Below are 18,547 nucleotides of genomic sequence, written 5' to 3' on the forward strand. Positions count from 1 at the left end.
TGATACACACTAATACACACACACTGATATAAACACACACACTGATATAAACACTAATATATACACTGTTACACACTGAATACACACACACTGATATAAAACACACCACACTGATATAAACACTGATATGTACACTGATATACACTAATAACACACACACTGATATAAACACACCACACTGATATAAAACCACTGATATATACACTGATACACACTAATACACACACACTGATATAAACACACACACTGATATAAACACTAATATATACACTGATACACCACTGATACACACACACTGATATAAACACAACACACTGATATAAACACTGATATTATACACTGATATACACTAATACACACACACTGATATAAACACACACACTGATATAAAACACTGATATATACACTGATACACACTAATACACACACACTGATATAAACCACACACTGATATAAACACTGATATAACACTAATATATACACTGATACACACTAATACACACACACTGATATAAACACACACACTGATATAAACACTGATATATACACTGATACACACTAATACACACACACTGATATAAACACACACACTGATATAAACACTGATATATACACTGATACACACTGATACACACACACTGATATAAACACACACACTGATATAAACACTGATATATACACTGATATACACTAATACACACACACTGATATAAACACACACACTGATATAAAACACTGATATATACACTGATACACACTAATACACACACACTGATATAAACACACACACTGATATAAACACTGATATATACACTGATACACTACACACACTGATATAAACACACACACTGATATAAACACTGATATATACACTGATACACACTAATACACACACACTGATATAAACACACACACTGATATAAACACTGATATATACACTGATACACACTAATACACACACACTGATATAAACACACACACTGATATAAAACACTGATATATACACTGATACACACTAATACACACACACTGATATAAACACACACACTGATATAAACACTGATATATACACTGATACACACTAATACACACACACTGATATAAAACACACACACTGATATAAACACTGATATATACACTGATACACACTAATACACACACACTGATATAAACACACACACTGATATAAACACTGATATATACACTGATACACACTAATACACACACACTGATATAAACACACACACTGATATAAACACTGATATATACACTGATACACACTAATACACACACACTGATATAAACACACACACTGATATAAACACTGATATATACACTGATACACACTAATACACACACACTGATATAAAACACACACACTGATATAAACACTGATATATACACTGATACACACTAATACACACACACTGATATAAACACACACACTGATATAAAACACTGATATATACACTGATACACACTAATACACACACACTGATATAAACACACACACTGATATAAACACTGATATATACACTGATACACACTAATACACACACACTGATATAAACACACACACTGATATAAAACACTGATATATACACTGATACACACTAATACACACACACTGATATAAACCACACACACTGATATAAACACTGATATATACACTGATACACACTAATACACACACACTGATATAAAACACACACACTGATATAAACACTGATATATACACTGATACACACTAATACACACACACTGATATAAACACACACACTGATATAAAACACTGATATATTACACTGATACACACTAATACACACACACTGATATAAAACACACACACTGATATAAACACTGATATATACACTGATACACACTAATACACACACACTGATATAAACACACACACTGATATAAACACTGATATAAACACTGATACACACTAATACACACACACTGATATAAACCACTGATATATACACTGATACACACTAATACACACACACTGATATAAACACACACACTGATATAAACACACACACTGATATAAACACTGATATATACACTGATACACACTAATACACACACACTGATATAAACACACACACTGATATAAACACTGATATAAACACTGATACACTCTAATACACACACACTGATATAAACACACACACTGATATAAACACTGATATATACACTGATACACACTAATACACACACACTGATATAAACACACACACTGATATAAACACTGATATATACACTGATACACACTAATACACACACACTGATATAAACACACACACTGATATAAACACTGATATATACACTGATACACACTAATACACACACACTGATATAAAACACACACACTGATATAAACACTGATATATACACTGATACACACTAATACACACACACTGATATAAACACACACATTGATATAAACACTGATATATACACTGATACACACTAATACACACACACTGATATAAACACACACACTGATATAAACACTGATATATATACTGATACACACTAATACACACACACTGATATAAACACACACACTGATATAAACACACACACTGATATAAACACTGATATATACACTGATACACACTAATACACAGACACTGATATAAACACACACACTGATATAAACACTGATATATACACTGATACACACTAATACACACACACTGATATAAACACACACACTGATATAAACACACACACTGATATAAACACTGATATATACACTGATACACACTAATACACACACACTGATATAAACACACACATTGATATAAACACTGATATATACACTGATACACACTAATACACACACACTGATATAAACACACACACTGATATAAACACTGATATATATACTGATACACACTAATACACACACACTGATATAAACACACACACTGATATAAACACACACACTGATATAAACACTGATATATACACTGATACACACTAATACACAGACACTGATATAAACACACACACTGATATAAACACTGATATATACACTGATACACACTAATACACACACACTGATATAAACACACACACTGATATAAACACACACACTGATATAAACACTGATATATACACTGATACACACTAATACACACACACTGATATAAACACACACACTGATATAAACACTGATATATACACTGATACACACTAATACACACACACTGATATAAACACACACACTGATATAAACACTGATATGTACACTGATACACACTAATACACACACACTGATATAAACACACACACTGATATAAACACTGATATGTACACTGATACACACTAATACACACACACTGATATAAACACACACACGGATATAAACACTGATATATACACTGATACACACTAATACACACACACTGATATAAACACTGATATAAACACTGATACACACTAATACACACACACTGATATATACACACACACTGATATAAACACTGATTTATACACTGATACACACTAATACACACACACTGATATAAACACACACACTGATATAAACACTGATATATACACTGATACACACTAATACACACACACTGATATAAACACACACACTGATATAAACACACACACTGATATAAACATTAATATATACACTAATACACACTAATACACACACACTGATATAAACATACACACTGATATAAACATTAATATATACAGTGATACACACTAATACACACACACTGATATAAACACACACACTGATATAAACACTGATATATACACTGATACACACTAATACACACACACTGATATAAACACACACACTGATATAAACACTGATATATACACTGATATACACTGATACACACACACTGATATAAACACACACACTGATATAAACACTGATATATACACTGATACACACTAATACACACACACTGATATAAACACACACACTGATATAAACACTGATATATACACTGATACACACTAATACACACACACTGATATAAACACACACACTGATATAAACACTAATATATACACTGATACACACTAATACACACACACTGATATAAACACACACACTGATATAAACACTGATATATACACTGATACACACTAATACACACACACTGATATAAACACTGATATATACACTGATACACACTAATACACACACACTGATATAAACACACACACTGATATAAACACTGATATATACACTGATACACACTAATACACACACACTGATATAAACACACACACTGATATAAACACTGATATATACACTGATACACACTAATACACACACACTGATATAAACACACACACTGATATAAACACTGATATAAACACTGATACACACTAATACACACACACTGATATAAACACTGATATATACACTGATACACACTAATACACACACACTGATATAAACACACACACTGATATAAACACACACACTGATATAAACACTGATATATACACTGATACACACTAATACACACACACTGATATAAACACACACACTGATATAAACACTGATATAAACACTGATACACTCTAATACACACACACTGATATAAACACACACACTGATATAAACACTGATATATACACTGATACACACTAATACACACACACTGATATAAACACACACACTGATATAAACACACACACTGATATAAACATTAATATATACACTAATACACACTAATACACACACACTGATATAAACATACACACTGATATAAACATTAATATATACACTGATACACACTAATACACACACACTGATATAAACACACACACTGATATAAACACTGATATATACACTGATACACAGTAATACACACACACTGATATAAACACAAACACTGATATAAACACTGATATATACACTGATACACACTAATACACACACACTGATATAAACACACACACTGATATAAACATTAATATATACACTGATACACACTAATACACACACACTGATATAAACACACACACTGATATAAACATTAATATATACACTGATACACACTAATACACACACACTGATATAAACACACACACTGATATAAACACTGATATATACACTGATACACAGTAATACACACACACTGATATAAACACACACACTGATATAAACACTGATATATACACAGATACACTCTAATACACACACACTGATATAAACACTGATATATACACTGATACACACTAATACACACACACTGATATAAACACACCCACTGATATAAACACTGATATATACACTGATACACACTAATACACACACACTGATATAAACACTGATATATACACTGATACACACTAATACACACACACTGATATAAACACACACACTGATATAAACATTAATATATACACTGATACACACTAATACACACACACTGATATAAACACACACACTGATATAAACACTGATATATACACTGATACACAGTAATACACACCCACTGATATAAACACACACACTGATATAAACACTGATATATACACTGATACACTCTAATACACACACACTGATATAAACACTGATATATACACTGATACACACTAATACACACACACTGATATAAACACACACACTGATATAAACATTAATATATACACTGATACACACTAATACACACACACTGATATAAACACACACACTGATATAAACACTGATATATACACTGATACACACTAATACACACACACTGATATAAACACTGATATATACACTGATACACACTAATACACACACACTGATATAAACACACACACTGATATAAACACTGATATATACACTGATACACACTAATACACACACACTGATATAAACACTAATATAAACACTGATACACACTAATACACACACACTGATATAAACACTGATATGTACACTGATACACACTAATACACACACACTGATATAAACACTGATATAAACACTGATACACACTAATACACACACACTGATATAAACACTGATATATACACTGATACACACTAATACACACACACTGATATAAACACACACACTGATATAAACACACACACTGATATAAACACTGATATATACACTGATACACACTAATACACACACACTGATATAAACACTAATATATACACTGATACACACTAATACACACACACTGATATAAACACACACACTGATATAAACACTGATATATACACTGATACACACTAATACACACACACTGATATAAACACTGATATATACACTTTCTTTTCTTTTCTTTTGGGCCTCCTTATCTCGAGAGACAATGGATACGCGCCTGGAGGTGGTCAGTGGTTTGTGAAGCAGCGCCTGGAGTGGCTATAAAGGCCAATTCTGGAGTGACAGGCTCTTCCACAGGTGCTGCAGAGAAATTTGTTTGTTGGGGCTGTTGCACAGTTGGCTCTCCCCTTGCGCCTCTGTCTTTTTTCCTGCCAACTACTAAGTCTCTTCGACTCGCCACAATTTAACCCTGTCTTTATGGCTGCCCGCCAGCTCTGGCGAATGCTGGCAACTGACTCCCACGACTTGTGATCAATGTCACACGATTTCATGTCGCGTTTGCAGACGTCTTTATAACGGAGACATGGACGGCCGGTGGGTCTGATACCAGTGGCGAGCTCGCTGTACAATGTGTCTTTGGGGATCCTGCCATCTTCCATGCGGCTCACATGGCCAAGCCATCTCAAGCGCCGCTGACTCAGTAGTGTGTATAAGCTGGGGATGTTGGCCGCTTCAAGGACTTCTGTGTTGGAGATATAGTCCTGCCACCTGATGCCAAGTATTCTCCGAAGGCAGCGAAGATGGAATGAATTGAGACGTCGCTCTTGGCTGGCATACGTTGTCCAGGCCTCGCTGCCGTAGAGCAAGGTACTGAGGACACAGGCCTGATACACTCAGACTTTTGTGTTCCGTGTCAGTGCGCCATTTTCCCACACTCTCTTGGCCAGTCTGAACATAGCAGTGGAAGCCTTACCCATGCGCTTGTTGATTTCTGCATCTAGAGACAGGTTACTGGTGATAGTTGAGCCTAGGTAGGTGAACTCTTGAACCACTTCCAGAGCGTGGTCGCCAATATTGATGGATGGAGCATTTCTGACATCCTGCCCCATGATGTTCGTTTTCTTGAGGCTGATGGTTAGGCCAAATTCATTGCAGGCAGACGCAAACCTGTCGATGAGACTCTGCAGGCATTCTTCAGTGTGAGATGTTAAAGCAGCATCGTCAGCAAAGAGGAGTTCTCTGATGAGGACTTTCCGTACTTTGGACTTCGCTCTTAGACGGGCAAGGTTGAACAACCTGCCCCCTGATCTTGTGTGGAGGAAAATTCCTTCTTCAGAGGATTTGAACGCATGTGAAAGCAGCAGGGAGAAGAAAATCCCAAAAAGTGTGGGTGCGAGAACACAGCCCTGTTTCACACCACTCAGGATAGGAAAGGGCTCTGATGAGGAGCCACCATGTTGAATTGTGCCTTTCATATTGTCATGGAATGAGGTGATGATACTTAGTAGCTTTGGTGGACATCCGATCTTTTCTAGTAGTCTGAAGAGACCACGTCTGCTGACGAGGTCAAAGGCTTTGGTGAGATCAATGAAAGCAATGTAGAGGGGCATCTGTTGTTCACGGCATTTCTCCTGTATCTGACGAAGGGAGAACAGCATGTCAATAGTCGATCTCTCTGCACGAAAGCCACACTGTGCCTCAGGGTAGACGCGCTCGGCCAGCTTCTGGAGCCTATTCAGAGCGACTCGAGCAAAGACTTTCCCCACTATGCTGAGCAGGGAGATTCCACGGTAGTTGTTGCAGTCACCGCGGTCACCTTTGTTTTTATAGAGGGTGATGATGTTGGCATCGCGCATGTCCTGGGGTACTGCTCCCTCGTCCCAGCACAGGCATAGCAGTTCATGTAGTGCTGAGAGTATAGCAGGCTTGGCACTCTTGATTATTTCAGGGGTAATGCTGTCCTTCCCAGGGGCTTTTCCGCTGGCTAGGGAATCAATGGCATCACTGAGTTCCGATTTGGTTGGCTGTATGTCCAGCTCATCCATGACTGGTAGAGGCTGGGCTGCATTGAGGGCAGTCTCAGTGACAGCATTCTCCCTGGAGTACAGTTCTAGGTAGTGCTCAACCCAGCGGTCCATCTGTTTGCGTTGGTCAGTGATTATGTCCCCCGATTTAGATTTGAGGGGGGTGATCTTCTTGATGGTTGGCCCAAGAGCTCTCTTCATGCCATCATACATTCCTCTGATGTTTCCGGTGTCTGAGGCCAGCTGAATATGACTGCATAGGTGTTGCCAGTAGTCGTTTGCGCAACGCCTAGCTGTTCTTTGTGCAGTACTTCTGGCTGCTTTAAGTGCTGCGGATGTTAAATCGCTGGGGGCTTTCTTGTAGTTCAAAAGTGCAATGCGCTTAGCGGCTATGACAGGTTCCAGCTCTTCATTATGAGATTGAAACCAGTCTGCATTTCTCTTCGCACTTTTGCCGTAGGTGGTCAAAGCTGACTCATAGATGGCATCTCTGATGTGGGCCCACTTGGTCTCAGCATCCCCTGTGGGAGTGTTTTGAAGGGCTGTTACAAGTGAATTTAGAAATTTTTGTAAAAGCTGTGGGTGAGAAATTCTGCTCGTGTTGATGCGCGGGTGGCCCTTCTGCTTGGAATGATGCAACTTCTTTGGTCTGAGTCTAACCTTGCTGCACACCAGGGAGTGGTCGGTGTCGCAGTCCGCACTGTGGAAGCTGCGTGTGATTTGAACACTGTTTAAGGCGGCTCGCCTTGTGACAATGAGGTCTAGCTGGTGCCAACGACGTGATCTTGGGTGCCTCCATGAAACCTGGTGACAGGGTTTAGTGTGAAAGAACGAGTTGGTGATGCAGAGGTTATGATAGGTACACAACTCAAGCAGTCTCTGCCCGTTCTCATTCATCCTTCCAACGCCATAGCGCCCAAGGCAGGAGGGCCATGAGTCATGGTCGGCCCCAACCCTGGCATTAAAGTCCCCCAGCAGGAATAGGTGTTCGGTGTTGGGGATGCTGCTAATGATGTTATGGAGTTGTTCATAGAACTGGTCTTTAGCTTCAGGTGCGGACTGATACACACTAATACACACACACTGATATAAACACACACACTGATATAAACACTGATATATACACTGATACACACTAATACACACACACTGATATAAACACACACACTGATATAAACACTGATATATACACTGATACACACTAATACACACACACTGATATAAACACATACACTGATATAAACACACACACTGATATAAACACTGATATATACACTGATACACACTAATACACACACACTGATATAAACACACACACTGATATAAACACTGATATATACACTGATACACACTAATACACACACACTGATATAAACACACACACTGATATAAACAGACACACTGATATAAACACACACACTGATATAAACACTGATATATACACTGATACACACTAATACACACACACTGATATAAACACACACACTGATATAAACACTGATATATACACTGATACACACTAATACACACACACTGATATAAACACACACACTGATATAAACACTGATATATACACTGATACACACTAATACACACACACTGATATAAACACACACACTGATATAAACACTGATATATACACTGATACACACTAATACACACACACTGATATAAACACACACACTGATATAAACACTGATATATACACTGATACACACTAATGCACACACACTGATATAAACACACACACTGATATAAACACTGATATATACACTGATACACACTAATACACACACACTGATATAAACACACACACTGATATAAACACACACACTGATATAAACACTGATATATACACTGATACACACTAATACACACACACTGATATAAACACACACACTGATATAAACACTGATATATACACTGATACACACTAATGCACACACACTGATATAAACACACACACTGATATAAACACTGATATATACACTGATACACACTAATACACACACACTGATATAAACACTAATATATACACTGATACACACTAATGCACACACACTGATATAAACACTGATACACACTAATACACACACACTGATATAAACACTAATATATACACTGATACACACTAATGCACACACACTGATATAAACACACACACTGATATAAACACTGATATATACACTGATACACACTAATACACACACACTGATATAAACACTAATATATACACTGATACACACTAATGCACACACACTGATATAAACACTGATACACACTAATACACACACACTGATATAAACACTAATATAAACACTGATACACACTAATGCACACACACTGATATTAACCCTGATATATACACTGATACACACTAATAAACACACACACACTTATAAACACACACACTGATACAAACACTGATATATACACTGATACACACTAATACACACACACTGATATAAACACTCACACTGATATAAACACTGATATATACACTGATACACACTAATACACACACTGATATAAATACACACACTGATGTAAACACTAATATATACACTGATACACACTAATACACACACACTGATATAAACACACACACTGATATAAACACTGATATATACACTGATACACACTAATACACACACACTGATATAAACACACACACTGATATATAGACTGATACACAGTAATACACACACACTGATATAAACACACACACTGATATAAACACTGATATAAACACTGATACACACTAATACACACACACTGATATAAACACACACACTGATATAAACACTGATATAAAGACTGATACACACTAATACACACACACTGATATAAACACACACACTGATATAAACACTGATATAAACACTGATACACACTAATACACACACACTGATATAAACACACACACTGATATAAACACTGATATAAACACTGATACACACTAATACACACACACTGATATAAACACACACACTGATATAAACACTGATATATACACTGATACACACTAATACACACACACTGATATAAACACACACACTGATATAAACACTGATATATACACTGATACACACTAATACACACACACTGATATAAACACACACACTGATATAAACACTGATATATACACTGATACACACTAATACAAACACACTGATATAAACACACACACTGATATAAACACTAATATATACACTGTTACACTCTAATACACACACACTGATATAAACACACACACTGATATAAACACTGATATATACACTGATACACACTAATACACACACACTGATATAAACACTAATATATACACTGATACACTCTAATACACACACACTGATATAAACACACACACTGATATAAACACTGATACATACACTGATACACACTAATACACACACACTGATATAAACACACACACTGATATAAACACTGATATAAAGACTGATACACACTAATACACACACACTGATATAAACACACACACTGATATAAACACTGATATATACACTGATACACACTAATACACACACACTGATATAAACACACACACTGATATAAACACTGATATATACACTGATACACACTAATACACACACACTGATATAAACACACACACTGATATAAACACTAATATATACACTGATACACACTAATACACACACACTGATATAAACACACACACTGATATAAACACTGATATATACACTGAAACACACTAATACACACACACTGATATAAACACACACACTGATATAAATACTGACATAAACACTGATACACACTAATACACACACACTGATATAAACACACACACTGATATAAACACTGATATATACACTGATACACACTAATACACACACACTGATATAAACACTAATATATACACTGATACACACTAATGCACACACACTGATATAAACACTGATATATACACTGATACACACTAATACACACACACTGATATAAACACTAATATAAACACTGATACACACTAATGCACACACACTGATATTAACCCTGATATATACACTGATACACACTAATACACACACACACTGATATAAACACACACACTGATATAAACACTGATATATACACTGATACACACTAATACACACACACTGATATAAACACACACACTGATATAAACACTGATATATACACTGATACACACTAATACACAATCACTGATATAAATACACACACTGATATAAACACTGATATATACACTGATACACACTAATACACACACACTGATATAAACACACACATTGATATAAACACTGATATATACACTGATACACACTAATACACACACACACTGATATAAACACACACACTGATATAAACACTGATATATACACTGATACACACTAATACACACACACTGATATAAACACACACACTGATATAAACACTGATATATACACTGATACACACTAATACACACACACTGATATAAACACACACACTGATATAAACACTGATATATACACTGATACACACTAATACACACACACTGATATAAACACACACACTGATATAAACACTAATATATACACTGATACACACTAATACACACACACTGATATAAACACTGATATATACACTGATACACACTAATACACACACACTGATATAAACACACACACTGATATAAACACTGATATATACACTGATACACACTAATACACACACACTGATATAAACACACACACTGATATAAACATTAATATATACACTGATACACACTAATACACACACACTGATATAAACACACACACTGATATAAACAGATATATACACTGATACACAGTAATACACACACACTGATATAAACACACACACTGATATAAACACTGATATATACACTGATACACACTAATACACACACACTGATATAAACACTCACACTGATATAAACACTAATATATACACTGATACACAGTAATACACACACACTGATATAAACACACACACTGATATAAACACTGATATATACACTGATACACACTAATACACACACACTGATATAAACACACACACTGATATAAACACTGATAAAAACACTGATACACACTAATACACACACACTGATATAAACACTGATATAAACACTGATATATACACTGATACACACTAATACACACACACTGATATAAACACACACACTGATATAAACACACACACTGATATAAACACTGATATATACACTGATACACACTAATACACACACACTGATATAATCACACACACTGATATAAACACTGATATATACACTGATACACACTAATACACACACACTGATATAAACACACACACTGATATAAACACTGATATATACACTGATACACACTAATACACACACACTGATATAAACACTGATATAAACACTGATACACACTAATACACACACACTGATATAAACACACACACTGATATAAACACTAATATATACACTGATACACTCTAATACACACACACTGATATAAACACACACACTGATATAAACACTGATATATACACTGATACACACTAATACACACACACTGATATAAACACTGATATATACACTGATACACACTAATACACACACACTGATATAAACACACACACTGATATAAACACTGATATATACACTGATACACACTAATACACACACACTGATATAAACACTGATATATACACTGATACACACTAATACACACACACTGATATAAACACACACACTGATATAAACACTGATATATACACTGATACACACTAATACACACACACTGATATAAACACTGATATATACACTGATACACACTAATACACACACACTGATATAAACACTGATATATACACTGATACACACTAATACACACACACTGATATAAACACACACACTGATATAAACACTGATATATACACTGATACACACTAATACACACACACTGATATAAACACTGATATATACACTGATACACACTAATACACACACACTGATATAAACACTAATATATACACTGATACACACTAATGCACACACACTGATATAAACACTGATACACACTAATACACACACACTGATATAAACACTAATATAAACACTGATACACACTAATGCACACACACTGATATTAACCCTGATATATACACTGATACACACTAATAAACACACACACACTTATAAACACACACACTGATACAAACACTGATATATACACTGATACACACTAATACACACACACTGATATAAACACTCACACTGATATAAACACTGATATATACACTGATACACACTAATACACACACTGATATAAATACACACACTGATGTAAACACTAATATAAACACTGATACACACTAATATACACACACTCTGATATAAACACACACACTGATATAAACACTGATATATACACTGATACACACTAATACACACACACACTGATATAAACACACACACTGATATAAACACTGATATATACACTGATACATACTAATACACACACACTGATATAAACACACACACTGATATAAACACTGATATATACACTGATACACACTAATACACACACACTGATATAAACACACACACTGATATATAGACTGATACACAGTAATACACACACACTGATATAAACACACACACTGATATAAACACTGATATAAACACTGATACACACTAATACACACACACTGATATAAACACACACACTGATATAAACACTGATATAAAGACTGATACACACTAATACACACACACTGATATAAACACACACACTGATATAAACACTGATATAAACACTGATACACACTAATACACACACACTGATATAAACACACACACTGATATAAACACTGATATAAACACTGATACACACTAATACACACACACTGATATAAACACACACACTGATATAAACACTGATATATACACTGATACACACTAATACACACACACTGATATAAACACACACACTGATATAAACACTAATATATACACTGTTACACTCTAATACACACACACTGATATAAACACACACACTGATATAAACACTGATATATACACTGATACACACTAATACACACACACTGATATAAACACACACACTGATATAAACACTGATATATACACTGATACACACTAATACACACACACTGATATAAACACACACACTGATATAAACACACACACTGATATAAACACTGATATATACACTGATACACACTAATACACACACACTGATATAAACACACACACTGATATAAACACTGATATATACACTGATACACACTAATACACACACACTGATATACACACTAATATATACACTGATACACACTAATGCACACACACTGATATAAACACTGATATATACACTGATACACACTAATACACACACACTGATATAAACACTAATATATACACTGATACACACTAATGCACACACACTGATATAAACACTGATATATACACTGATACACACTAATACACACACACTGATATAAACACTAATATAAACACTGATACACACTAATGCACACACACTGATATTAACCCTGATATATACACTGATACACACTAATACACACACACACTGATATAAACACACACACTGATATAAACACTGATATATACACTGATACACACTAATACACACACACACTGATATAAATACACACATTGATATAAACACTGATATATACACTGATACACACTAATACACAATCACTGATATAAATACACACACTGATGTAAACACTAATATAAACACTGATACACACTAATACACACACACACTGATATAAACACACACACTGATATAAACACTGATATATACACTGATACACACTAATACACACACACACTGATATAAACACACACACTGATATAAACACTGATATATACACTGATACACACTAATACACACACACTGATATAAACACACACACTGATATAAACACTGATATATACACTGATACACACTAATACACACACACTGATATAAACACACACACTGATATAAACACTGATATATACACTGATACACACTAATACACACACACTGATATAAACACACACACTGATATAAACACTAATATATACACTGATACACACTAATACACACACACTGATATAAACACTGATATATACACTGATACACACTAATACACACACACTGATATAAACACACACACTGATATAAACAGATATATACACTGATACACACTAATACACACACACTGATATAAACACACACACTGATATAAACACTGATATATACACTGATACACACTAATACACACACACTGATATAAACACTCACACTGATATAAACACTAATATATACACTGATACACAGTAATACACACACACTGATATAAACACACACACTGATATAAACACTGATATATACACTGATACACACTAATACACACACACTGATATAAACACACACACTGATATAAACACTGATATATACACTGATACACACTAATACACACACACTGATATAAACACTGATATAAACACTGATATATACACTGATACACACTAATACACACACACTGATATAAACACACACACTGATATAAACACACACACTGATATAAACACTGATAAATACACTGATACACACTAATACACACACACTGATATAATCACACACACTGATATAAACACTGATATATACACTGATACACACTAATACAGACACACTGATATAAACACACACACTGATATAAACACTGATATATACACTGATACACACTAATACACACACACTGATATAAACACTGATATAAACACTGATACACACTAATACACACACACTGATATAAACACACACACTGATATAAACACTAATATATACACTGATACACTCTAATACACACACACTGATATAAACACACACACTGATATAAACACTGATATATACACTGATACACACTAATACACACACACTGATATAAACACTGATATATACACTGATACACACTAATACACACACACTGATATAAACACACACACTGATATAAACACTGATATATACACTGATACACACTAATACACACACACTGATATAAACACTGATATATACACTGATACACACTAATACACACACACTGATATAAACACACACACTGATATAAACACTGATATATACACTGATACACACTAATACACACACACTGATATAAACACTAATATATACACTGATACACACTAATACACACACACTGATATAAACACACACACTGATATAAACACTGATATATACACTGATACACACTAATACACACACACTGATATAAACACTGATATATACACTGATACACACTAATACACACACACTGATATAAACACACACACTGATATAAACATTAATATATACACTGATACACACTAATACACACACACTGATATAAACACTGATATATACACTGATACACACTAATACACACACACTGATATAAACACACACACTGATATAAACACTGATATATACACTGATACACACTAATACACACACACTGATATAAACACTGATATATACACTGATACACACTAATACACACACACTGATATAAACACACACACTGATATAAACACTGATATATACACTGATACACACTAATACACACACACTGATATAAACACTGATATATACACTGATACACACTAATACACACACTGATATAAACACTGATATATACACTGATACACACTAATACACACACACTGATGTAAACACTAATATATACACTGATACACACTAATACACACACACTGATATAAACACACACACTGATATAAACACTGATATATACACTGATACACACTAATACACACACACTGATATAAACACACACACTGATATAAACACTGATATATACACTGATACACACTAATACACACACACTGATATAAACAAACACACTGATATAAACACTGATATATACACTGATACACACTAATACACACACACTGATATAAACACACACACTGATATAAACACTGATATATACACTGATACACACTAATACACACACACTGATATAAACACACACACTGATATAAACACTAATATATACACTGATACACACTAATACACACACACTGATATAAACACACACACTGATATAAACACTGATATAAACACTGATACACACTAATACACACACACTGATATAAACACACACACTGATATAAACACTAATATATACACTGATACACTCTAATACACACACACTGATATAAACACACACACTGATATAAACACTGATATATACACTGATACACACTAATACACACACACTGATATAAACACTGATATATACACTGATACACACTAATACACACACACTGATATAAACACACACACTGATATAAACACTGATATATACACTGATACACACTAATACACACACACTGATATAAACACTGATATATACACTGATACAC

The 18,547-nt window shown here is 34.4% G+C and overlaps 1 protein-coding gene across 1 annotated transcript in view; it reads right to left on the reverse strand.

Annotated features, from left to right (window-relative positions):
• Nucleotides 1–18,547, reverse strand: part of LOC137356252 (uncharacterized protein FLJ40521-like) — a 68,085-nt gene that overhangs the window by 17,643 nt on the left and 31,895 nt on the right. The window contains exon 5 of the mRNA XM_068022125.1: nt 8,523–8,594. Within this exon, the coding sequence (XP_067878226.1) occupies nt 8,523–8,594 (72 nt within the window). The remainder of the gene's footprint in view (nt 1–8,522; nt 8,595–18,547) is intronic.

The sequence above is a fragment of the Heterodontus francisci genome, chromosome 45 (genome assembly GCF_036365525.1).
Source record: "Heterodontus francisci isolate sHetFra1 chromosome 45, sHetFra1.hap1, whole genome shotgun sequence".
Taxonomy (NCBI): Eukaryota; Metazoa; Chordata; class Chondrichthyes; order Heterodontiformes; family Heterodontidae; genus Heterodontus; species Heterodontus francisci.